The sequence below is a fragment of the Crinia signifera genome, chromosome 2 (assembly GCF_055691185.1).
Source record: "Crinia signifera chromosome 2, ASM5569118v1, whole genome shotgun sequence".
Lineage (NCBI taxonomy): Eukaryota > Metazoa > Chordata > Amphibia > Anura > Myobatrachidae > Crinia > Crinia signifera.
The window spans coordinates 387,002,665-387,029,483 of NC_139218.1; the positions used below are offsets into that span (position 1 = coordinate 387,002,665).

Consider the following 26,819-nt stretch of genomic DNA (forward strand, 5'->3'; position numbering starts at 1 on the left):
CCCTTCAAAGCCCTACGCACTAGGAAGCATCTTGTAAAATCATGCTTCCCTTTCAGCTGCGCAAAGAATGATATTCCTGCCAGGTACCGTGCTGCGACAGCTCTGGATTTTCCTGCCTTGTACAGCCCCCAGACAAAAGATAGGAATAGCTTGTTACCACGCATACCTGGCTGTGCTGACCCTCCAGAAAAAGCCTCCCATTCCGACCAAGCCTGGCGGTATGTTCTAAGAGTAGCCGGCGCTACCGATAATTCCGCTAGCCCCTCCAGTCCGGGCTGATGACCTGCCAAATATAAACCGGGCACGAGACCCCAACAACGTCAGCATCAGGCGCCAGCTCCCTAAAGCGTTCCCACTGAAATCGCGAAAGCGCGTCAGCTACTCCGTTCTGAGTGCCCGGGACATGCCTAGCTCTAAAGAGGATGTTAAAACGTAGACATTGCAGGAATAGCTGTGCCAACACTCTTAGTACTAAAGGGGACTTGGCCTTTTGGTTGTTAATCGCATGCACTGTGCTGTAGTTGTCGCACCAAAAGAGTACACTGCGATTAGCAAGCCGTGCGCCCCAGATTTCCATTGCCACCATGATGGGGAACAGCTCAAGGAGCAACATGTCCTTCGTGAGGCCCTTAGCAGACCACGAAGAGGGCCATGTCTGCGCGCACCAACTACCATCCAAAAAGCATCCAAACCCCGTCGCGCCAGCAGCATCAGTAAATAGCTGCAGGGAGCAGTTGTCAACCACGGGGGCCAGCCAGATACGAATACCGTTGAAGTCCTCCAAAAAGGTTGCCCAGACAGCTAGATCGCGCCTGATCTCAGCGGATAATCGCACCAGATGATGAACTCTGGCGACTCCAGACGTTGCTCTCTCTAGCTTCCTACAGAACAGCCTACCCATTGGGATGACTCTACAGGCAAAGTTAAGCTGGCCTAGTAGTGACTGAGCCTGGCGCAACGTAATCTTACGGGAATCGCAGCAAGCGTCAATGACTCCTTTCAGCTTGGTAACTTTCTCCAGAGGTAAACAGCAATGCCCTGAAACTGTGTCTATCTGGATCCCCAGGAACGACAGGCAGGTCATAGGTCCTTCGGTTTTGTCTTCCGCAATTGGCACCCCAAACTGCGAGAAGACAGAACGAACCGTCTCTAGCAATACCGCGCAGCTTCTGGAACCAGCAGGGCCAACGCAAAGGAAATCATCCAGGTAGTGAGCGATCCCGCTCATTCCTGATGATTCTTCCACGCACCAATGCAAAAAGCTACTGAACTTCTCGAAAAAGGCACAGGATACGGAGCACCCCATCGGCAAACACTTGTCGATGAAGTATTCCTCACCTATGCGGAAGCCCATGTACCTAAAAGCATCGGGATGCAAGGGCATGAGACGAAATGCCGATTCAATATCGACCTTCGCCATCAGGGCCCCCGCACCGTTGGCCCGGACCATCTCTAGTGCGTCATCAAACGACTGATAGGTCACTGAACAGAATTCCTCCGGGATGGCATCGTTAACCGATGAGCCTGCTGGATAAGAAAGGTGCTGGATAAGCCGGTACTTACCAGGAACTTTCTTTGGCACTACCCCAACGGGGGATAGAATTAGATTGGGGAGGGGAGAAGAGGGGAAGGGCCCGGCCATGCGACCTAAACGCAGCTCGGTGTCAACCTTGTCCCTTAAAACTGAGGACAAGGCGCGAGCAGACTGAAGATTTCTAAACTTGCCCCCAACCACATCGCTCTGTATAGGGAGGTGAAAACCTTCAGAAAAACCTAGTAACAGAAAAACAGCAGACTCCTTGTCCGGGTATCGGCGGAGCCATGGTGACATGGCTTCCACCTTTACCGGAGTAAAGGCTCTATCTAGGGTTGCCTGACGTGGAAGGCCTTGGTGCTGCCGAGGCAACCGCCCCTCTAGAGGGGCGGCCCCCTTTGAAAGCAGTTAAATGCCGGATGATTCCCTGAACAGTTGATGCAGACATGCTTGTATCGGCACCGCTGCCCCTGATTACAGAAAGAATTGTTAAAGCCATAGCATTTTCCTTTGGCAGCACCCGGTGTAAAGGACCTCCCGCCTGTGGGGAAACGCTTTGGCCCGGCCGTGTCACTCCCTGTGGTACGCTGAGTCACCGCTGTGGCAGGGGTTGCAGCGACAATAGCTCGCGTGCTCTCCACCGCCTCCACAGGAGTCCTGGTAAGGGCCATCCAGACTTCAACGTCCTTACACCCAAAATCTATGACGTGTAAACAGTCCTGCTTGCGGCGGAACTGCTCATCATATGTCCTCCACGCTACCCCACCATATGTGCGTCTCATCTCGTGGACCATATGAATGTATCGAATGATGTTCATATGTTCCCTTGGCCTATCCTCCAGATAGCATGCGGAGAAAACGCAGAATCCCGCCAGCCAATTATCATAAGAGCGGAAGGCCTCCGCTCCGATACCTCCTTTTGCCTTGGCAGCTTTGTAGGCTTTTTTGGACTCGTCAGTTAGGCTGAACAAGTCCACGAATTCACCTTTCTGAATTTTCGCCCTACAGCTATCTCTAAGACCCCGAAGCACGGCGGTGTAGTCGCAGTGCACGACCCCAGGCAGGTTGCGGCGCTTGCGTTCCCTCTTAGTAATTGACGCTGCACGCTTACGCTTGTGACTAAGCGCCTGGCGACCCGCCTCCTTCTTGGCATATTTGGCCGCCCGCTTGCGCGCCTTCTTAGTACTGCCTACTTCAGACCCACCAGCAGATGAAGAGGAGGAGGAAGAGGAAAAACGACTAGATCCGGACCCCACTGTGGATGAATACGCCACAGAACCGGCCCCCTCATCTGTATTCTCCTCACCTGTGGACTCAGGCTGCGCCGCCCAGGTGTCGTCATCTGTGTCATCCTCCAACTCAGCCTCTCCTTCGTCCATAGTGTCAGTCTCTCTCTCATCAGGATCTGCAGAAACAACAGACAAAGGCCTGGCGGGCCATTCTGCCCTGTTTTGGCCCGCCCTGCGGCCACTGGAAGCATTGTTAGCGTCGCGTCTGCGAGAAGACCCAGGCTGGGCACCATGCCCTGAGGGGCTGATATTTCTAAAAGCCCTGACAAACTCTGCACAACCGGGAATAGATTGCCCCCTAGCAGATGATCTGCGATTGGCAGATCCTGGTGAATCGGCCTCCTCAGAACCCTCCTCTATCAAAGGAGCTAGAGCCCCAGCCATAGAGGACAAGGCTGCGGATAATAAATCCGGATCAAATGCTGCAGGGGAAGGCCTGCGTGCGTTACTGGACCCCCTTGTGGAATAACCATCCCTGCTACCACTCCTGGGCGTCCTATTCGCACTAGTGCTACTTCTGACCCTTGTCCTAGGGGGAGACTGAGACCTATCTCCTTCATCCTGACTTTGACTCTCCCATGAAGGCCTATAGCCGTACTGGGGAGTCTCAGGATCAGGGGAAGGAGCTATGCTTCTCCCTGGCTCCCCTGATCCTTCCACTGACCTTATATTAGCCCTTGCTGCTGCCCCCCTCCGGCCTCTGGGGCGACTAGGCCCGGCCGCCATGTCAGGGGATCGCGCGGTGCTGCGTAATGGCCGCCGCTCTGGGCTAGCCACTACACTAGCGGCATCAGCGCGGCTCCCGTCCCCCATGTCCTCAGTGTCCCCCGCCCCGTGAGCAGCGCGGCGGGCGCCGTCAGCAGACCTGCGCCCACCGCGTGATGCTGCTCTGCCGCGCCTGGAAGGCTGCACGCGCGGCGAGATGCCGTCGCCATCGGGCACCCGCCGTGCTGCAGCTCCCGTCGCGCGACCTCTCCCCGAACGCCCGGCCGAGGTGCTGCGCTGTCCAGTCCCGCGCCCGGGTGCCTGGAACGCCTGGGGGAAGCTCCGCTCCACCAACGCCAGGCCGCGGCGGGCGTTTCCTGCACCAGCACGCCCACCGCGTGACGCCCTCCGCCCGCGGCTAGATGGGAGCTCCGTAACAGGGGATGAGGGGACCGCAGCAACAGCCGCACTGACCCGACGCCCTCCTCCGGAGCCGCCAGCCGCACACAAAGCGGGGCTGCCTGCCTCAGGTGAGCGCGCAGCCGCACTCCCAGACCCCAGGGCCTCCGCGAAACGGGCGGGCGGTCTAACAGCACGCCTTGAGCAGCTGGGGGCAGAACGGGACATGATCTAAGCTTTTAAGCTAAGGGGGTAATAGAAGTTAAAGGAGGGGAAATTTAAGCTAACTGGGCCTAAATTGAAGAGCAGAAAAGTGTGTGTACTCACTGAAAAATTTTCTGGAAGAAGAGGAAGACTCCTCCTTCTCCCAGCGTGATGATTAGAGCCAACAACCCAAATTCAAGGCAGCCATAGGCTCTCCATGTCACATGACCTCTAAGGTCACACCCAGCTATCATGTTTAATCTCCTCCATGACTATGCAGCCATTACGTTTTTCTTAGTGCACCTTATACACATAATGCCCAAAGTAGTGCCCATTATACACATATCTGCCTATGTTTTTCCAGCCGCCGCCCATGTCCCTCCAGCAGCTCCATGTGCTGTGTCCCTCCAGTAGTTTCCCCACCTCACTGCACCCATTACAGAGCATATTCCTGCATTAGAATATGGTATTAATCTGGCATCTGTGGCTTCCACAGCTAGAGACACAGGGGACAGAATATGGAGTGTGGTACTTTCTGTAGAAGTTGCTGCATCTTTTACTCACACCTCCAGAGCAAGTCAGATTTGTCCTAAAATTGTTAATTTTATGATGAATCACTGGGACTTACTCTGGGACCCCAGCGGCACCCCTCCTGAGGGCTAATTGAGCAATTTGAAGTTTATAAAGTATCTTAGTAATTACTCATCTTCCAAAGTGGTGTCTTCTGCATCCAACATCGGCAGTAAGTGTGTGTGTTTGTGTGTGTTAGTATTTGCATGTGTGTCCCCCAAAGTATGTGTGGCTTCTTGCTAGAGCTGGCAACTAGGAGAATTACATTTCCCAGCAACCCTTGCATCTCACGGCAGCCTCGAAGCCTCACAGCAGCCCGATTTTGAACTTGGTAGATGGAGGGAAAACCACCGGAGGCGACCAGAGAGGTGAGGATCTTTTTTTTTAAGTTTTCAGCTCTAACTTATTTTGTTAATGCATAAATGTGGTAATCCAATTTGGTGAAGTACAACCAGTGACCACTAGAGGCCAATCAGCAGTCCAAAGTGAAAGCAATTTTTGCAGTGACACTGATCTGTTTAAAACTTGCTGGATATGGTGGTAGGAGCAGAAAGGAACTGGGGACAGTTTGTGGTCTACAAACTGTCACAGCTCAAAGACAAAGTAAAAACTGTCACAGTTCATAGTGAAAGTACATTGCAGAAGCCGTCATTTTAATGGGATTTTAAGTAGTATACTAATGATTAATCACCACTAGCAGTAACAAACACCCCATCATTTGGCTCCATTACAGAAAACAGAAAGTCCCTAAAACATTTGGTTTGATTTAATCTGAGAAATTGTTGCACAATACGGAGCAATCCTGTAATTGAATCTGCCCTTTAAAAAGTCACTGGATGTGGGAGAATGTTTTTAATTACAAGTGTGTTTCACCAGCAAATTATAGGATGATGAGTGTAAGATCAGAGGCACAGGGGCCATGCTGTTCCTATTAGCAGTTTACTATCACAAAAATACAAACACAGGATTCTAGGGCGATTTGAATGAGCAAATTTAAGAGTGGGTCTAGCCAGCCCTAGAAGGGGTCATAATTAGCATTTAACCACCTATAGTAGGATATATATCAAGTCTTGGTGAAAGAATGGAGAATGAAATTTGCTCCATCGCCAACCCAACCAGAACGGCCAGAAAGCTCACAAAAAACAGGTATCCTTTCCCCCCTCTGCACTCCCTCTCGGCTGCCCACTTACAGTGCACAAGTGGGCGGACCAATGAGGACCTGGTGACGCGATTCGCTCTGAAGTGCTTCATGGTAGCCCTGTCATCATTGCTATACAATAGCGGGGTGGGGTGGTTCCACGATGACACAGTCATGCAACCAAACCCCCGATAAGCCTGTCTTCCTGCCAGCCACGCCCCTATATACCGGCAAGTCGGTAAGTATGATGCACATAGAATTGTCCATTTAATGCTGCCCATACACTTGTGCAATTGTATGCTATGTGATATCGCATTGCGATTTCCCTTGAAGCTCACCATGCACTTTGTCACGGCAATTTAGCGATATCACATGATTGCACCCAACAGAACTACCAATGAAGCAGCAGGAGCAGTGCCCCTGATGCCCGGTCACCCTATTCCTGTCACCCACTGTTTTTCCCTGTCACACTCTGCCTCCCCCTGCCTCTTCCAGTCACCCTCTGCCTCTCCCTGTCCCCCACTGCCATGTTGTATATTGTGAACTTGGCTTAGGGGGAGGGGGGCCCAAATTATATTTATGCACTTGGGAGTTTACCACCCACAAGTTCCGCCACTGGTTAAAGGACCATTAACATGTGAATGTGCTAACAGTGGGCATTATTCAGCTCCTGACCTGCACCAAAGCACAAAGTACCAATGTTCATTGCTTTGCACGTGCTCAAGACATGTGTTGTACAGGTCTACAACGGTAGACGCAGGACAGCATAAGCTGGTCAGTGATTGGACAGTCTGATGGTGTTTGGCGGTGAAGAGCGGGCGGCGACGGCCTCCGTTTCTCAAAACAGAGGAGTGCCACCGCAGTTGAGGTGGAGGCCAAGGTCATCGGACAGAGATTTTCTGGCCTCTGGGTAGCTCCTGGGTCTTCCGGATTCACTACAGTGTTATTGCTGTCGCTGCTGCTTCCATGTAATCGTCAGCGGTAGCTCAGAACCAGTGAGCACAATTATGACGCTCAATGTTCCCAGCTCCGGCATTATCACATCAGGGAATAAACGTGGATATTACTACAATTAGACTCTGTAGTTTCCATAAATGACATAAAGAATTCATCACAAGACTTAGAAGCTATTCATGTATGCAGGAATGGTGATAATTCATTGTGATTATACTGGAGAGTAAATGTTAATCACCGGTACATGTTTTTCTTTAATCCAAAATGTGAAAAACCCATTTCGACCTTTTGACTGTTGATCTTGCCTATGCCGACCTAATGCTTGTGTCGACCTAAGCCCATGTTGTCATTTCCAGGTGACCAACAGTGGTTGACCCAATGTATTTCCACCTTGCTGTTGTCGAATTTATGACTCAAATCCTATTTCAGCCGCAGATAGCTTGCAGGTGCAGGGAACGCCCATAAAAGGCTGGGTGTTGCCCCTGCCTGCCCCCTTCCCGCCCCATCTTCAATAGAACTCCTATTCTGGAACAGAAGCTCTGTAAGACTTTTGGTAAAGCAATGCAACTGTTCCTGACACAGACCGCTCGGCATTTCCTGGAGGTGGCGAGGAGGAGGCCTGAAGACTTTTTATTTCATTACAGATGTGATTTGCAACACAAGTGTATATGGTGCTCATGACTCATTTGACCTGTCCTGGGGAGCATAGAAGCAATCAGGGTGTTTTAAGTCTTGCCAGCAGCATTAGCAGACAGATTATATAAAGCAGAGGCTTAGTTTCTGTCTATAGAATTTAGAATCCCACAGGGGGTACCACAGGGTTGCCTACTTTTACAGTCTCCTCTCCGGGAGAAGCCCGAAGAAGAGACTGTTAACAGCACTGTGGGGGCGGGGCCTGATATTGGCATCATCAAGCCCCACCCCCAGACGGGTGTGGTATATGGTTCCGACAGTCATTAGCCCGACGTCGGGATCCCGACTGCACTCGCCAAGCTAGGGGCACGGTGGCTCGCTGCGCTCACCACCTATTCTATTCTCCCTCTATGGGGGTCATGGACACCCACGAGGGAGAGTAGCTGGTGGTCGTCGGGAACCCATCTGCCGGTGTTTTAACAGTTGGGATCCCGTCCGGCACCCCCCCCCCCCCAGACCCACAAATACCACGCTTTGCGGGTCTTTGAGGAGGGGGTGGGCTAAAATGTTGTCATTTTAGCCCTGCCCCCCCCCAAAAGCCACAAATCTCAGTATTTAAACACAGTGGCCAAGGGTGTATGGTGGGCCCGGTGGAATCTGGGATGTTTGCCCACCTCTCCGGGGGGGGGGGGGCATACCCTCCCAGCCAATCCAGGAGGGTATGCAACCCTGGGGTTCCGGAAGCCTACCCCAAACAGAAACAGTGTTGCAGCATTCACCATATACCGCTACCTGAGCAAATCACAGCTCGCCAACCAGCATTCTGCCAGTCCACAGTGGTGATTATTGACCAACCTGCTCTGCCCTGTGAACCCCCCCATTAGGAGCCAGCCTCATGTGATCTGTGCCTTCAACCAAGGTCCAGCCACCCTGCCCTGTGCCCCTCCATGAATGTCCAGCCTTCTCTCCTGTGTGCTGCTCCAATATGGTCCAGCCTTTCTACACTGTGCATCCCCATTAAGGTCCAACCTTCCCTGTCCTGGGCCACCACGTTAAGGTTAAGCCTTCTCCGAAATGTGCCCTCAACCATGGTCCAGCGTCCTCTTCTCTGTGTTCCTCCATTATGGTCCATATGTGGGGAGACCCAGTTATAGGGCAGACAGTGGCAGCACCCAGTTATAGGGCAGACAGCGGCAGCACCCAGTTATAGGGCAGAGAGGGGCAGCACCCAGTTATAGGGTAGACAGTGGCAGCACCCAGTTATAGGGCAGACAGCGGCAGCACCCAGTTATAGGGCAGACAGTGGCAGCACCCAGTTATAGGGCAGACAGTGGCAGCACCCAGTTATAGGGCAGACAGCGGCAGCACCCAGTTATAGGGCAGACAGTGACAGCACCCAGTTATAGGGCAGACAGTGACAGCACCCAGTTATAGGGCAGAGAGTGGCAGCACCCAGTTATAGGGCAGACAGCGGCAGCACCCAGCTATAGGGCAGACAGTGGCAGCACCCAGTTATAGGGCAGACAGTGGCAGCACCCAGTTATAGGGCAGACCGCGGCAGCACCCAGCTATAGGGCAGACAGTGGCAGCACCCAGTTATAGGACAGAGAGTGGCAGCACCCAGTTATAGGGCAGACAGCGGCAGCACCCAGTTATAGGGCAGACAGTGACAGCACCCAATTATAGGGCAGACAGTGACAGCACCCAATTATAGGGCAGACAGTGGCAGCACCCAATTATAGGGCAGAGAGTGGCAGCACCCAATCAGACCTGTGTATGGGCACCTTAACACTTTAAAGTATCTGCTGCCCAGACATTTTTATAAATTCATGTGCCCCAGTTTATGTTCAGTATGCCTTAAAGTTACTCAGTACCTTTTTATAACTACTTGTAAGCTGAACCTGTATTAGGTCAGTTTGAAAAGATAATGGTCCAACTTCTCCCATCATAAGGACCTACAGTAACAACAAGATTCTGCTGCAGCCAACTGGCATCATCCACTCCTGGAGCTCAGCTAGACGGCCAGTAGGGTTGTTCTTGGGTTCTCAGCACCCGAAGCAGACACAGTATGTACCATCTCCATGGTGTCTGATTATGCCACCCACTGGTGGCATTTACTGTATGCTGCAGATAGCACAAGAGAGGGGATACACACCTGTAGGACACAACATGGTTGTGGTACTGGTGACGATGATTATATTCCTGAAAAAAACATTCCGTGATCAGCTGGTGAGTAAGGATTTAAGCCATCTAAAGGCCCCCATACACTACTGTGAATTCTCCGAGGAGGGTAGTTGCAGCCAATCCCACTTGAACTGCTCGGGAACTTTGATGTGATATATCACATACTATATATTGTATGTGTACCCATTCCCTTCTGCCAGGAGGTCAAAAGTGCGGTTGGGTGGGGAAAGGGGCGGGACAGGGGCGGGGTGGCGGAGTGGGGCATGGTCAGCACTATCGCATCCTTTTGGCCATGCCCCCACCCATGTAATGCTGGTATTTCATGCATTGCACAGGGGAGAAGGAAGGGGGCAGTGTTACAAAGACCCTATTCATGTCATTTGCTCCCACGGACCCCCCATGACGAGGGGGGGGGGTGTTGAGGGAGACTGGCCACATTCCGGGAGGCTTGCCTCCCTTTCTGGGCCGGGAGGGGACCCGATCTCCGGGCCCCCAGGGCAGGGTAGGCATCCCTGCATAGCATACATCAATCTCCCTCTCTCCCTCATTAGTCTAGCAATCTCCCTCATGTCACCTAGCCCACATTACACTGTTACACCATAGTTACCTCCCCTCCTGCATTCTGCAGGAGACTCCCTGAAATAGCAGCAATCTCCCTCTCTCCCTCATTAGTCTAGCAATCTCCCTCATGTCACCTAGCCCATATTACACTGTTACATTTTTGGGGAAAAAATGAATGAGAGATAGATATATTTACATTGAATCATCTGCACCATTTCCCGGCACTTTACCAAGTATAGTAGCTCTTACTAACTGCTTTAGGGCTCATCTACAGTTGGATATAAGTCATTTTACAAGATTCCTCTCAGATGTAGCGGTACACACCCACGCTTCTAGGTGCCACGTTCACAATCTTTTTTCACAATCTCTCCATATATGGAACTAGACACACCCTTTTGGTGGAGCATGACACGCTCCCTCAATGGGGCGCTGTGCAAAATTTTACTACCAACTATAATCTCCCTGAAACTAGTTTTCAAAAGTAGGCAAGTATGCTGCAAAGCACTTATGGGACTAGTATACTCGGATACATTATAGTTGATGATCCTGTAACAATATTATTAAAAAGTGAAATAAAACCTGATTTTTGCAAACACGTTGCTGTAAGTACTCCCACTCAGTTGAGGGTATTCCCCTTTAAATATATGCGATGACACCAGTAACCGTCCCTGACAGGAGCCCAGATTCCCAGTTCCCATGCACACCCCTGGCTTAGCTCTTGGATGAGACAGTCCTACTCCAGCTGTCAGCTGCTCTGTATTCCCCCGCTGTCTCTGGCTGTCCATGTGTCTGAGAGTTATACTGTCCCAGGCTTACACAAGCGGATCTGCGAACTGTACATGAAAGTCTGATGATTTATACGCTATTAAACCTACATGATCTGCTTTAAAGGCCGCTGACCCCTTTAAAAGACAGTTCACCTATACCAGTAAAAGTGGTGACCCTCAGGGGGGAGGAAGATAAGACAATAATGTGTTTTCTAATGGGATTTCAATGCTTCATACATCACTGTGACTCACCTGTTCTTAGTGGTCAGTGTGAGGTCTGATTCCCACCGTACCCCTCTTTGTAGAGTTTATATGTTCTGCCAAATTTGGGTAGGTTTACTCCAGGTCCAGTCCCCGCCCCCACCCCACCTCTCCACACACCAAATACTTACTGATAGGCTCAACTAAAAAAAGAATGCTAATATATACAGTACGTATGTCTATGTGATAAGGAATACTGGCAGTGGCATAACAATAGCCCCGCAGACCCCGCGGCAGCGGGCAGGAGCTGAGTAAAGTGTGGGCACCAGGGGTCTGTGGGGCTATTGTTCCGCTGCTGCCTGCCTTACCCTTGTTGCCGCTTGCTGCCGCCTCTAACCCGGACACGCAGATCTACTGTACTTCTCTGCGGTGACCCGCCCCCGCGCCCCTCCTCTGTCCGCCCTCTTATAGCAGACCGGAGGCCTCCTCTAGCGTCCAAAGAAATGGCGGACATTTTGTCTGGGAGATTTTTCATAATAGCAGCAGGTGCTGAGCCCAGAGGAGCGCCGGGACCGGTCACCACAGAGAAGTATATCTGCGTGTCCGGGCTAGAGCCGGTGGCAAGCGGCAACGGGTGTAAGAAGGGGTGTGTGTGTATTAACTTTTCACCAAAAATTCCTGGCGGAATATTTGTAGTTACGCCACTGAATACTGGGGTCTTTGTACTTAGCCTTGGAGAGAAAGTCAAGAGAGATAAATGGGTCCATTCCCCAACGAGTGATAAAATTAATGATAAATGATGCTCCAGTCAATCATGTCCCAACTGTCATTTTTCAAACACGTGGCAGCTTAGGATCTGAACACAGGACAGTTAGAAGCTGAACACAGGACAGTTGGGAGCTCACTGGCTGGTACTTCATTAATCGTACACAAGTGTTATCACTCATTGATAAATTACCCCCGTAATACCAGCCACTCAGCCCCCTAACTAACATGTTACATGCTATGTTTGAAAATGACAGTTAGGGTAGACCGGTGGCATTTTATCTCTCTCTGCTGTATTTACCTGTGCACACTAGGCATAATGGTACACTAGGTATAATGAGTGATATCGCTCATTTTGTCACGCCTCCAACGACGCACGTTGCCCGTTACCTTTGTCTGTGCACGCACAGATGAGGAAGGGGATTGTTAACAAGGGCCATGCAGAATTCAGCATGGTTCCCTATCCCCTTCCCCCTTGCTTTCCCCTGCTGGCATTTGCAAGTGGGATTTATCCATGCCGGCCCCCCGTCAGGTTCCTTCAGCCGCAAAAATCTTATAGAGTGTATAAACCTTATCTCTCTGATGCTTAATTTGTACATCCCATAATAAACTGTAAACCTCACAGGGACTGAGGTCAATTATCAAATATTAAAGCACTGCAGAATATGTGGGCACTATGCACATGCGCGGTGGAGATTTCAAAAAGCGACATCTGGTGGATGATCGCTGGTATTGCACTCATCCGGTAACGCCAGTTGCCAAATGCCAAGCTGTGATACTTATTACGCTGCCTTACGACTAGGCTCCATATGTAACTATAGATAAATATCTCATCGATGATAATACTATGGGGCAATCCGAAATATTAGGTTGATTCATCAGCTCTGTATTATACTCAGTGGAAGTGGACTTCAGCCCATAGTTCTTACTACATTGATCCATCGTTAGTGGTGCTAACGTTTCTGCCCACACTCACAACTTCATCAGGGCAACTGAACCCAAAACGTATTCCTTACACGCGTCCACATCTTGGAAGACCTCAAGAAGAACCATGATCCGCTTTCCATCTGTGGGAAAGCAGCAGATGGTGCTCTACCAGTTGGATCTATTAGGATAACAGTTCTCCTGCAGGTCAGCATTATCCATAAGTCCCTCCCGTCTCATCCTGGGATTTTTTGGATATTGCATAATGTTGTTTTTAAGGGCACGGGATCCCTGGGGAACACTCATTATTTGTACAGGAAAACACAGTTTGTTTGCAGCGTTCCCAAGTTATCTTTTTTTGTCTAAATGTCCCATTTTTTACTATTTTTCCCTTAAGGATTTAATTAATTAAATGATTCCAGGGTAGCAAGCTAAGCTGGGGCCTCCTGAACATGAGGTAGCAGTGGTGCAAGCATCATGAAGTGATGTCATCACACAGTGATGTCATCACGCAGATAAAAAATGCTAACCAGGGTGCGCTGGAGCTCCCGCAGTAACCCAAATATCAGGGAAAAGATACAATCATCTCTTAAGCTCTGTACACACGGGGCGATATGCTTTCTGAGCAATTATCGCTCAGCGATATATCGCTCAGTGAGCATATCTCCAAGTGTCCCGTTTTCATCAGCGGCCATCGCGGCACTCTGCTGGGAGAAGCCGCTGGTGGCAGGAGCATGTGCCTGCAACCAGCGACCACTATAGAGCTGGTCGTGGGAGGGTGTTCCCCGCAACAGTTGTCCTGTATGCACGGGGATATAGTCGCTCACCAACCATATCACCAGCGATTCTGGCTAGAATTACGTACGAGCCTTTAGAGACTAATCAGACCTGATTGCACAGCTGCGTACTAACAGGCCAGACGGTAATGTGTAATGGGCATTACGGTGTCTGGTATAATGTGTAATGGGCATTACGGTGTCTGGTATAATGTGTAATGGACATTACGGTGTGTGGCATAATATTAGAATCAGCTTTTTTGGCCAGGTATACTTGCGTATACTAGGAATTAGATTTGGATTGCTGTGCAACAGCCAGGGTGGGAACACGTAACAGTGATGGTGCAGATGTATATAACACATACAGATATGCACTAAAAGTATCCTGATGAGGGACATGGACATGGGTAACATATATTTACTGAGCTGTACAGCACCCAGGCAGCCATTACGGCATGTGGTATAATGTGTAATGGACATTATGACTTGTGACATCATTTGTAATGGGCATTACCATGGGCATTACAATGCGTAGCATAATTATGTATTTATACAGGTTTAACAGGTTCTTATATTACGCAGCGCTTTACAGAGCATAGTTATGAGCAAAAACACATAATGAATTACATCACAAGACAGTTTAGGACAAGTACATGGTTAATACGGATAGTTGCATCAGGGGACAGGACACTGAAGCAAACATCAGGGTGGCAGAGGTTTATATATTTTAAGAAAGGCACATGAGGAGAGAGGGCCCTGCTCGTGAGAGGGGCATTATTATACTGTAAGAAGGAAATGTTACTGGGTGGGGGTGCCAGCAGCATGTCACCTAGATCCACCTCTGCATGCAGCACCCCCATCTCCCTCAACTAGTGTCACCTGGGTGGGGCCTGTACCAGGGTGCGGTGAGGTAAATGGTGGCCTGTACCCCCCCTCTCTAATGATGCCTGTATAGGTCCTTGGCATGCATAAACACTAAGGCCCTTATTCTGATTTACTCGCAGAGGCAAATTCCTTCTCAAATGGACAAAACCATGTGCACTGCAGGTGGGGCAGATGTTACTTGTGCAGATAGAATGAGATTTGGGTGGGGCTTTACTTCAAAGTGAGATCTATATGGCAGTGTAAAAATAAAGCAGTCAGTATTTACCCTGCACAGAAACAAAATAACTCACCCAAATCTAACTCTCTCTGCACATGTTACATCTGCCCCACCTGCAGTGCACATGGTTTTGTCCATTTGAGAAGGAATTTGCCTCTGCGAGTGAATCAGAATAAGGACCTAAATGTATTTCCCCCCTTACATTGCCACGTGGTTTGCACAAGTTACATTACTGCTTTTATCATTTGCTCCCAACCCAGAATCAGCTGCTCCCATGGACTTTATTTACATGTAGCCTATATACAATATTTACAGTAATGTATCATTGTGCGCTTCACTTTCTGTATTCATCACTCAGGTTCCTGGGTCTGTTTCCATCCGTGGACTCTGCATTATGTAATGTTACACATCTGTAAGACTTTCCATTTGCTTGTCAGACCGCACTCGTAATCCGCTGGCGAGAAGCGAGAGTCTGATCATTTGTTATGCCGATGGATCATTAATTGTTTGCAGTCCAAAATAATCACAGTGATGATCCACAGATGGGTGATCCAATAGACCCCATACTTGCATACCTCCCAACAGTCCCGATTTCAGCGGGACAGCCCCGATTATCAGGGCCTGTCCCGCTGTCCCACCCGCGGGCGGCAGTGTCCCACGGTGAGGGGGGGCTGTTGGGAGTCCCTCCTGTCGGCTGCTAAGCAGCGGGGAATAAACGCTGTGCGCATGCGCACAGCGTCTATTCCCGCAGCCAGGGGGCTGGGGGCATGGCTAGAGGCTCACAGAGCCTCTGGGTCATGCCCCCATAGCGGCAAAATGGGGGCGTGGCCTCACGGGAGAGCCGCGAGTATAGACCAATCCCCAAAATTAGGCCACACCCCCGGAATTTCCAACGCGCCTCCGGCGCGCAGTAGCTGCGTCCCGCGTTGGCCTCGGCAGAATTTGGGAGGTATGTACTTGTTCTATTTGGACTTGCACCTGATTTTGTGTCAATACCTGTAGGTCATCAGGTGATCTTGCCCTTAGCAACCAATCAGATTCTCTCTTCTTTATTGCATCATAGAAGTTGCCATGGGCAACATGAATTCGTTTCACTTTGAGAAGCTTTAGTAAATTTACCCCCCAAAAATGTCCAGCTGCACCTATGTAGAACAGAAGCACCGTATCGAAAATCATTCACTCCGGATGGTTGGAAGGTTGACACGAACATTAGGTCGACAATGGGAAGGTCGACAGTCAAAAGATCGACATGACTTTTTCACGTTTTTTTTTAGCCGACATGTGCCGACAGGCAGTATTTCATGACCTACCATCCACCATGGCGTGGTGGAAAATAAAATAGTAGCCAGGAGCCGTGCGAGGGGACGCGGCACACTTAGCCGGTGTCCATATGGTCTATGTCGACGTTCAAGACAAAAAAAGCTTATGTCGACCTTTTCACTGTCAACCTTCCCATTGTCGACCTAATGCTTGTGTCTATCTTCCAACCCTGTCGACTTATCCATGTCTACCTATTTCATCTGTTGACCTAAACCAAGTCGACCTTCAGTGGTCGACTCAATGCATGTCAACCTAATGACCCACAGCCCCTCTCCGGTACAGTTGATCCCTCTCAATCGTAATAATCCTGCAGACGAGTGCTCAGAATTCTTGGGAATAAAGTAACGGGGAAATCATTTCCTCCGATGACGATGACGACACATATGTCGATGATGCGAGACATCTGTAGACTCATTATTTACACAATAAAAACACTATTTCCGACCCGGGATGAATAATTATCTTTGTAAACTTTTCCCTATTTCTACTTAACTATATTTAGTTGAAAGCACTTTCCCATGAATCATGGGGCATGTGTGTTGTATTCTGCGCTCTCTTTCTGATGTCATAAGAGATTCTTGTTGTAATTGACAATATGGCTCATGTTTGTCTGGGGCATGTAACCAAAATAAACATGTCCACAATTTGTAATCAAAGGCAGAAGCTCTTCACTAAGATTAAATTATAAGTATGGAAATAAAACCCTTTTTTCCCCCTTTAACCTAGCTCCGTCTAATGTAATTATAATTTCTGCTTTGCTGTATTTGGGGCAGTGGGCGTTGGGACTGTGTGTGCAGAAGTCATCTGGCTACCACAAGCTATTTGTCAGGCAATGGAGAAGAATTTCTGGGTAAATAAACTCTAAAATATATTTTGCAGCCTTCCTGTATGTACTAAGCAACAAATTGTAGTGATATGTTTGCCACTGTTATCTTTACATGCTTTTTCAGCTGAACTAATATTCACAATAATGCAACCACACAAATATCAACACAACTGACCAATGAGACACGGCTCATCACAACCAGTATCACTACACCAACAATGTCAACACAATTTGACCAAGAATGCACTCCAACCAAGCTTCAAAAGCACCAGCAACACTGCATCACCATCGTCAAAAATGCACCAACACTGCATCAACATTGTCATAAATACACCAACACCGTATCAACATAATCACAAGTGCACCAACACCAAAACTGCATCATCACAAGTGCACCAACGCCAACACGGCATCAACATCGCCACAGGCACACCAACACCGTATCAACATCTTCACAAGTGCACCAACACTGCATTAATATTACCTCAAGTACACCAATACTGTATCAACATCTTCACAAGTGCACCAAAACCAACACTGCATCAACATCGCCACAAGTACACCAGCACCGTATAAACATCGTCACAAATGCACCAACACTGCATTATTATCACCACAAGTACACCAATACCATATCAACAAACTTTTTCATAAGTGCACCAACACTGCAATAATATCACCACAAGTACACCAACACCATATCAACAAACATCTTCACAAGTGCACCAACACCAAAACTGCATTAACATCGTGATAAATGCACCAACACCAACACTGCATCAACATCATCACAAGTGCACCAACACCAAAACTGCATCAGCATCATCACAAGTGCACCAACATGGCATCAACATCACCACAGGCACACCAACACCGTATCAACATCTTCACAAGTGCCCCAACACCAACACTGCATTAATATCACCTCAAGTACACCAATACTGTATCAACATCTTCACAAGTGCACCAACACTGCATCAACATCTTTACACAACAACGGTAGCTACCACTGACCCAACAGTCCTCAATAACTTAGAGTTGATGACATTACTATAGATCTCTAGCACACCACACATAGATGCAACCACAACTAAAACGCAAGCTTATTGTTTTGACATGTTGAAATGAATTGTGTCATTATGAAGACAGGTCTGGGCTAATAATTATGTTGTGGTAGAATCCAGAGACTCTGACAATTTAATTACGGTATCAAAATAACTTTATTCGTTTTTTATTAAAATACATTCAGAAAACAACGGTACATACATTCAATAAGTCCGCGTAGCTCAGATGGCAGAATATAAAGTAAACAAGCCCTGCTTGAGACCAAGCTACATGTCGGCAAATGTTACTGACAAGTCCCACGGCCATATAATCCTACTGTCTGTACAACCTATATACATAGGGATACAAACATACAAATTTAGTGTCTCTTTACACAAATTCATTATAGGATATCAGGGACACATTTTTCAAAGTGAGACAGTTGTATTTCCATTCAACATTTTTGGCAACGGTTCACAGAAAACCTCACTGCGCCTAAAGTATCACGAGGAGGTGGCAATAGGTTTTAAGGTTAAATTGTGACTTTGCACAATTTAGGGGATATGTATCAAAGTATGGAGTGAAATAAAGTACCAATCACCGGCTCATAACTCGTTTTACAAAAAGCAGCCCGTAAGATGGCAGTTTGGAGGTGACTGGTCGGTACTCTATCTCTCTTCATGTTATCTCTTTCCACGTCATTAACAGAAATGCCTTAACCTAAAGCACAATTTGAGCAATTATGTCTCATACTGGGGCAGATGTATTAAGCCTGCCGCAGAGATAAAGTGGAGATAAAGTGGAAGGAGATAACGCATCAGCCAATCAACTCCCAACTGTCATATTTCAAATACAGCTGATTGGCTGGTGCGTTCTCTCCTTCCACTTTTCTCCACTTTATCTCCAGTTTATCTCTTTGCCAAGGCTTAATACATCTGCCCCATTATATGCAAATGCATGATACAAGGGATAGTATTGGTCACAACAAATATCTGTGAACAATTCTTCATTCTCATCCTGCAAAACAGCCCCCCAAAAAATGACATAATGCTTTAACGGGGAGTCAAAACTTTGACATCTGCACCTTTTACGCTTTCCTGAAGGACTTTTATTCTGCATCATTGGCATTTAAGTGATTTACGGAAACACACAAATCATTTTTGGCATAAATCTACGAGTGTGGCGTTGACTGACGGTCATTTACTATTGTATTGTAATGAAGGGGGAAGGTTAGAGGATATGAAAGGTCAAACTGAATTCATCCGCGTCGGCTGAAGTCGCCAGATGCAGATACTCTTTGGCTGAACATATGTGCCAAGAAAAACACTGGGTGTCCATCCATTCACCGGTGGCATTTACTCTCTCGCTAAGCAGCGAATTTACGCAACATGAATCAGGCCCTATATTTCAGCTCAGCTAGAGAGAATCGTTATTACGGCGAGTCCTACTCATCTTAGTATTTGAGATATGCCTGGAATTTATAAGGATTGACCTTCTTAGTTGGACAAAACTCCCAAATCTGGTGAGAGAAGTCTCCAACCGAAGATCTGTCGTAATGAATTAATATTTCCTGATTCTTTACTGCTTAATGTCTGACCTAAAGGCCACATCACCCATTTATTACACATACTGTATGCTTACGTTACTTAATCACGCTTTTAATCTCATAGCTCCTCCTATCTATCTTGAATATTCTCCCAACTAGAATAAAAACAAGGAGTGGATTCAGACCTGTTCTTTAGGGTCCAAATTCGAGGGTCTGTGAGTGCATATTGTCATTTCTTATCACAGGGATGTCACTGTCTCCTGCTGTTGATGTGCAGTGGTTCCAAAACTGGGTTCTCAAATACCCCTAACAGTTAATGTTTTCCAGGTCACTTGGCACTTGTGGTGTGTATTTCCAACTGTCACATTTTAAAATCCAAAGGTGGCCTGGTAAACAGGAACTGTTAGGGGTCCTTAAGGACCAAGCTTGGGATCCACCAGGCAAATGATCTTAAAGACATCAAGGTGGGTTTACAGGGAGCTGAAGGACCTGATGCAAAATTGGTAAAAAAAAATCATAAGGCTAATCTAAAAAAAAAAAACGAAATAGAAATATAAAATTAAATCTAAGAAAAAAATCTAAATCTAAACTAATCTAAATTGAAAAATCTAAATCTAATTTTTTTTTTAAAATAAACAAAAAGCTCTTCAGCAAAATGTTAGATACAAAAACACATTTAGACGTTGCTTTCTTTGTAGCTTGGTAGTCGGAGAGAGGAGATAGAGGCACTTAGTCTGAGCTGGCCTGATTCCAGCAAACCTATCTTACATGTCAAACATGTATACATCCGAGGGGCCAGGGGCTCTGGTTTGTTACACATAACTTCTACTCCGTGCCAGCATGGTCTGAAACATATCAAGTTCTTGTGAAGTTTGTTTGTATTTGCCGATCGCTTCTGGTGAGTTAAGTGGTGGATGGATTAAACTTTATAAACATTTGGCCGTAGGTTTGTGATGGTCCATTGAAGGCGACAAGATGATTGTGTGTGGAAATAAACTCTGAGGGAACGTTTTCATTTAGAAATAGAGTTGATTTACTCTCACTAGTAGTACTGGGGTCTGTTTAATTCTTTGTAGGGACGGATTTCCTTCTTGGAGCCTACGCGTAAACAGCTCAACTGAATTAGGAGGCCAAGAACCATGCTCCTCTTGGGGCTGGAACCTATACGTAAACAGCTCAACTGAACTAGGAGGCCAAGATCCATGCTTTGAACCTTTAGTCCTTCCCCTTACTCAAGAATAACAAATTGCGGTGGCAGAGCACCCCACACACAAAGTGCCCAGTAGTGTCTCTTCTCTGGGCTTCTTCAGGGGAGGAGCAAAAGAAAAGTAGGCAAGACTGAGTAGAGCATGTAGATGTTTGAGGACCAACCATAGTGGAGGTAAATTAGGAGAAACTTTCTTTTGCATATGTCAAGGGTAGCATTAGGTATATATTCTCTCTGCGGTTCTGATACACTATGCCTGTAGACCTTCTGGTGGCTATTTGGACCTGAGATGGTCTACAGAAGGTCATCTGTTTTTCTACTTAAGTCAAGTCTACAATCAGGGAAACGTGCATAGACTTGTAAGCTATAATCTGGATCACAGTGGCATCACTAGGGTGCATGTCAACGTGTGCCTACCCAACCTGCTTTTCCTGGTATTTTTCCGCGGGGTGGAATGCCTACATGTACGTGAAAGGAGGTGTGGCTGCCTATCATTGAAGCTACATCTTCTGGCGTGTGATGTTTCATAGCTTATAAATCACTGTGGGAGGTTCTGGGCAGTCTGTGGGGGACACCATAGCATAGATAGATAGATAGATAGAGAGATAGATAGAAAGATAGATAGATAGACAAAAATGTCATACTACTGGATTGTCCTGATTTATCTTTTAGAACCTGGAAGCATTACTTAAATCTACTGTTCAAGTTATCTGATGAAGGGTGAGGTTCCTCCGGGTGGCGGGCGGCACTGACCTGCTAGCTAGGCTGCGAGTGTACGCAGCTTAATGAACAGGTCTGAATAAGGCCCTTAATCTCTCTCCAAGATTTAAATCTCCCTCACAAGAGGATTTATAAATTCATACAAAATAAATATCTAGATATGTGATTACTCCGACTTCCCGGAACATTATGATTTCCGCTGAATAAAATAATACTGATTTTATTGCATTGGTACAATAAATATTTTTTACATTGACTTCTTCTGATACAACAACATATCACATATCCCATTAGGTCCCTTCATTTAGGTCCCATCATATATTCAGAGACCGCATGTACCAAGCAGGGGGTGGGTGACGTCACTGACAGATACCATGAATAGTATCGGTCAGTATGTATGCATTATGTCATTCTACCACGGCACCGCCGATATTCCGAAGTCATAGAATATCGGCGGTGCCAGGGATCGCTAAGTGTGCACCCAGATTTAGTTGCAGCAGCCAATCACAATGCATTATGCATGTATTTTAGGGGTATTTTTTACTAAAAGTCGATTTTGAAAGTAATGATGATCGATTTTATGATGATCGATGATGATGGATTTGAAATCAATCTTAATCGTTGTTGATCTTTCAGGGCTATAACACACATGTACTTACATTTAAAAATGTATGTAAATATTTAACTGCCAGTAAATGTGTGTTTAAGCCCAACATTAATTAAGAGCGATTTAAGCCCGCTGTGCATGTAACTTCATATAATCAACTTTCCTTAAAAGTGCATTGTGTGTTTAAGGAATCATACAGAAATTTAAATGATATCAAAATAAATCATATATGACCAAACACTGTAGATGTGACGCGCCAAAAAATATTTTGTGTTCTGATTGTACTAGTTTTCTCTTTGCATATACTCATGAGACACATTCATGCCTACATTTTGATGTTACAGGTTGAGTATCCGTTATCCAGATTTCCGAAAACAAAAATATTTAGAAAACTTTAATTTTTTAGAATACCGGTGGAATGTAGGTCCCCCGGCATTCCCCCGATGTCCACGACATCCACGGCAGTCCATCTTTAGAGGCATCCCTGGTCCCAAGTCATGAAGTCACTGGCACATCCCCGCAATGTATCCTTGGGACCGGGAATGCGATGAATCCTTGGCCACCATGAATGTTGTAGAAGTTGGGGCACCGCCGGGGGACCACCGAGCAACCAGGTGAGTGTGCAAAAAAAAAAATCCAAAACCTGAAAAAAATCCCTTGTGGTGCTTGTGGTCCCGGTCATTTTGGATAACGGATACTCAACCTGTAATTGGTTTGAAGATTTGCAAAAATACATAATTTATTATTTTCCACAATTATGCAAAACTTAGCAGATACCTGTCTTGCAGTAATAATTTTCCTTCACATTGTGACCTGCCATAGGAAGTCCAATATAAAGTAGCCATCTCAGGAGATTACTTGTATTCCCCAGCATTGCTAAATATCCCATTAGCAATCACCAACAATGGTGACAATTACATTTAGTGTTCCTCAGAATTTCATGATTGTCAGTTTTAAGGAGGGAATAAAGAACACAAACCATTTGCAATAAAATGATTTAGGCAAGGGCACAATTGGCCTAAGAACCTACATAGTCCACCACGATAACAGAAATCCTTCATATTAGGCCTTAAATTGTGTGTTAAGTTTGTGTCTGCAGTAACAAACCAAAGACCCAACCCCAACAGCAGTCACCAAAAACACAAAGACCACTGTTAAAATAATGACCGTGTTCGTATTTTTCAAATCCTCCTTTTCACAATTATCTGGATTGTTTTGGCCTAAAAGTATCTCCTCCTGTTGACCATTAGAGTTTTGACATGTTGTGACCTCCAGACCAGTGATGGTTACTGTATTTCTTCTGACCATGTGGATGACCCAGGAGTTGGCACAACAGCCAAGTGGGTTTCCGTGTAAAGACAACGTTTTTAAAGTGTTTTCTAAGGCAGGAATATTGCTGTCTTTCAGATTGCTGAAGCTATTGTTGCTTAGGTCAAGTGTCTCCAGGTGACAATTTCTATTCCACGTGGGCAGCCACGTCAATTGATTTCCAGATAGATTTAAATATCTAAGTTGGACAAGTAGAGGCAGGTCAACATTCAGCTGAAGGAGAGAACTATCTTCGATATGTAGAACTTCTAGAGAACTTTCCAACCCCTTCAAGGCATTTGGTCTTATTGTAAGACCGAGGTTCAAGGAAACATCGAGAAAAGTCAGTGGCGTGCCATAAAATGAATACTGTGGTATAGCTTCCAACATATTCTCTCTGAGGTTTAAAAGTTGTAAAGTTGGAATGTTGGAAAAATATACACATCCGACTCTCTCTGGCTCTTGGCTCAACTTGTCGAGGTTCAGACCACTCAAACCAACTCTGTTGCTTTGAAGGTTAATGGAGGTGATGCTGGGAAGAACTTGAAATACTGTAGGTTCGACCAAGTGCAGTTGGTTATTCTGTAGGTCAAGTACTCTCAAAGAACGCAAGGAGTCTGAAGCAAGTGATATATTCTCTAAAGAATTTCCACTTAAATCAAGGTATTCCAGAGAGTTTAGTTTAGTAGAGCCCCTAAAGGAAATAAATTCAAAGCAATTCCTGCTGAGGTTCAAGAATTGGAGCATTGGCATCATAGCAAAGAAATCCTCAGGTATGTATTTTATATTATTGTAACTTAGGTCTAGATGGGTGAGCTTCAGTAAACTGACCATGCTCCAGTTTCTAAAGCCTTCTTCTTCCATCCAGTCAAGTTCTTCATGAGATTTGTTTAAACCAAAACTTATGAGATTCATAGATAAGTTTAAGGAGATGATTTTGTTGTTGCTTGGAAATAGAGGAAAATTCCACAGCTTGTTGTCGCTTAGGTCAACGTACGCTAGATTGTATTCCTCTTCAGACTCCGATGTGTGAAACGATTGTATGCTATTTTTGGAGAGACTGAGGCTGTGGAGCTGTCGGAGATTAAATTGGGAAATGCAGGTGATGGAATTCATTACAAGGTCAATTTTGGTGAGATGAGTAAGGTTCTCGAACGAGCCTTCCTCGATGTCCATGATAATATTATTACGAAGATCCACCTCTTCTAAAAATGGGGTTCCCGAAAATGTTTCTGGTGAAATCATAGTAATGCTGTTTTCTGACAACGAAAGGTAACGTAGGTGGGGAGCATTCTCCAGAAAGTATCCAGTCATATCGGTGTACAAGCTGTTTCTTGAGAGGTCCAACTTTTGTACATTGGGCAAAAGTCCGATGTCTGGCAACTCATAGAAGGAAAATCGATCTAAATAATTGTTGGACAGATTTATTTCTTTCAGATTGACCATGTCCTTGAAGGTATCAGGCTGGATAAAGCTTATTTTGTTGCTGCTAAAATCGAGGACCTCTATGAAGGAGTAGTAAGACAGTGGTTCCATGGTGATGTTCCGCAAACTGTTATTAGATAGGTTGAGGGCTGTGATAGCTGGGTGAAGAGACAGAGGAATCTGTTGCAAGGAGAGGTTCTGACATGATGCCACCATCTTTCTCTATTGGAGAGAGCAGTATTAGAAATAGTTAATATTTGTACATTAAAGCATAAAACTTTTTTTATTCTTTAATTATTAAGTTAAAAAACCCTCCTACAAATTATGATCTTTTCAAAATCTCTCCCGAGCATCCAAACTATGGCCGTCATTTATACTTATTACACAAGCTCGCAGCTGTATGCATATCACGTGATAGCCTGGCCGGTGGTTCAGCCCATTCAGGGTATGACTAGACATGGTCTCCATATACTGTATTGTGTAGTCTATCGAGTGATTAAATTATCATGTCATCAATACTCTCCTTTGCCACTTTTATAATTACGTCTATCCCATGTGTCGTCTGGTCAGCTGGACTAACACCCATCTGGTATGGGCAGATAGACATCACTGTGAATGTCTGTGTAAAGTAACGTTGCTGAGAAGCTGTAGATCAACCTCTTCCAGTTAGCAGGTCTGTAAGGCTATATGTGTGGCGTTTGTATGTCTTTCCCATGTTTGTGTGGGTTTCCTCTAATACCTCACAGACATTCGCATAGTGTGCCTGCTACAGACAGTATTCCATGCATGGAATACTGTTGTAAATGTCCGCTGCCTCAGAGGAGACACTTGTGAAGGATGCTAGAGGAGGAGGTGGCCATTTTGGGAGGGACATTTACTAGAAGGAGGCAGGCGTAAACAACAGTTCCATAAGTGCCAGGAATGATTAACCATGGGGAGCGGGGGATGGCAGGGGGCGAAAGTTCAGACTAAAAGTTCAACTCTACCACTACCAGAGTCAGAAACCCCTGACGTAAGCAGGTAGTTTTGCATAATTTGTACGGGACATTACTGTGTAAGGCATTATATGGTGTGAGGTCTATAATTGTGTGGAACATATTATGGCATTAGGGACATAATTGTGTGGGGCATTTTTTATTGTCTGTCAAAGGCCGTGATGACTAAATATTATTTGTTAAAAATGATGTCTCTACTTAAAAACTGTTAGTAAGTCTAAATGTTCTTTAATCTTAAATTCATGTTCCTGATCACATGACAATACATCCATTGCTCAAATCATACATTTCTCCTTGGAGAGATAATGTTGATGTCCACACTTTTGGTCATTGCATGTCCAAGTTGCAGGGAATGGAGAAGAATCCTTGAGATCCCTCTCTGGGGATTCTTGCAGAGAGAACCCATAGACTTTTATAGTTCCCACAATCTACAGATGGGAGTGGCACTGCCTATTGGACACAAGTTAAAGTAAGCTTAGAAAGTATTGTCTAATGTCAACTGTATCAAAAATATGTATTGTCATATTATCAAGTTAAATGAGATGAAAGTAGAAACAACAAAGGAGGGGGTGTCAGTGACTTTACACAGAGGGTTCCCAGCTATTCACAGCATCAAACTATTTCCTGTGACAATTCCACCACTTTAGGATCTGTCTCCAGGAAAATAGGCTGCGTCTACTCCTATGGAATCCACTTTATAGGTACCTCGGTAAAATAGTTCATTACAATTATTTGATCACTGATTTCTTTTTTTAACAGCTATGTACTGTATATATCGCATACATATTCCACAGCGCTTTATACAGAATATTTGGACATTTTTATCAGTCGTTGCCCCAGCGGACCTATGGGACCGATTCAGGATTGATCACACGGCTGCGTTTTCGAAGGACCGTACAGGCGTACCTGCAGTTAGCCATCGCAGATGATTGACACCCTGTGGGCATTTTCGGGAAAAAAGGCAGAATTTTCCCAGGAATGTCCCGAAAATTGCAGGCAGTACCGCCCACAAACATTGTCTTCCTGTCAATCATCTTGCGTACGGCCAGCTATTAAAAAAAGTATCAGGCTTTCTTCACGGGACACGTTTATGTATGCATCCTGTGACCCGTACG

General features: G+C 46.3%; 1 protein-coding gene across 2 annotated transcripts in view; it reads right to left on the reverse strand.

The window, feature by feature from the left end:
* Nucleotides 1–21,573: 21,573 nt before the first annotated feature.
* Nucleotides 21,574–26,819, reverse strand: part of LRRC32 (leucine rich repeat containing 32) — a 46,274-nt gene continuing 41,028 nt past the window's right edge. For both annotated transcript variants that reach the window (XM_083170262.1, XM_083170263.1), the window contains one exon: nucleotides 21,574–24,931. In XM_083170262.1, coding sequence (XP_083026388.1) covers nucleotides 23,039–24,931 — 1,893 coding nt within the window. In that variant the 3' untranslated portion in view covers nucleotides 21,574–23,038. The remainder of the gene's footprint in view (nucleotides 24,932–26,819) is intronic.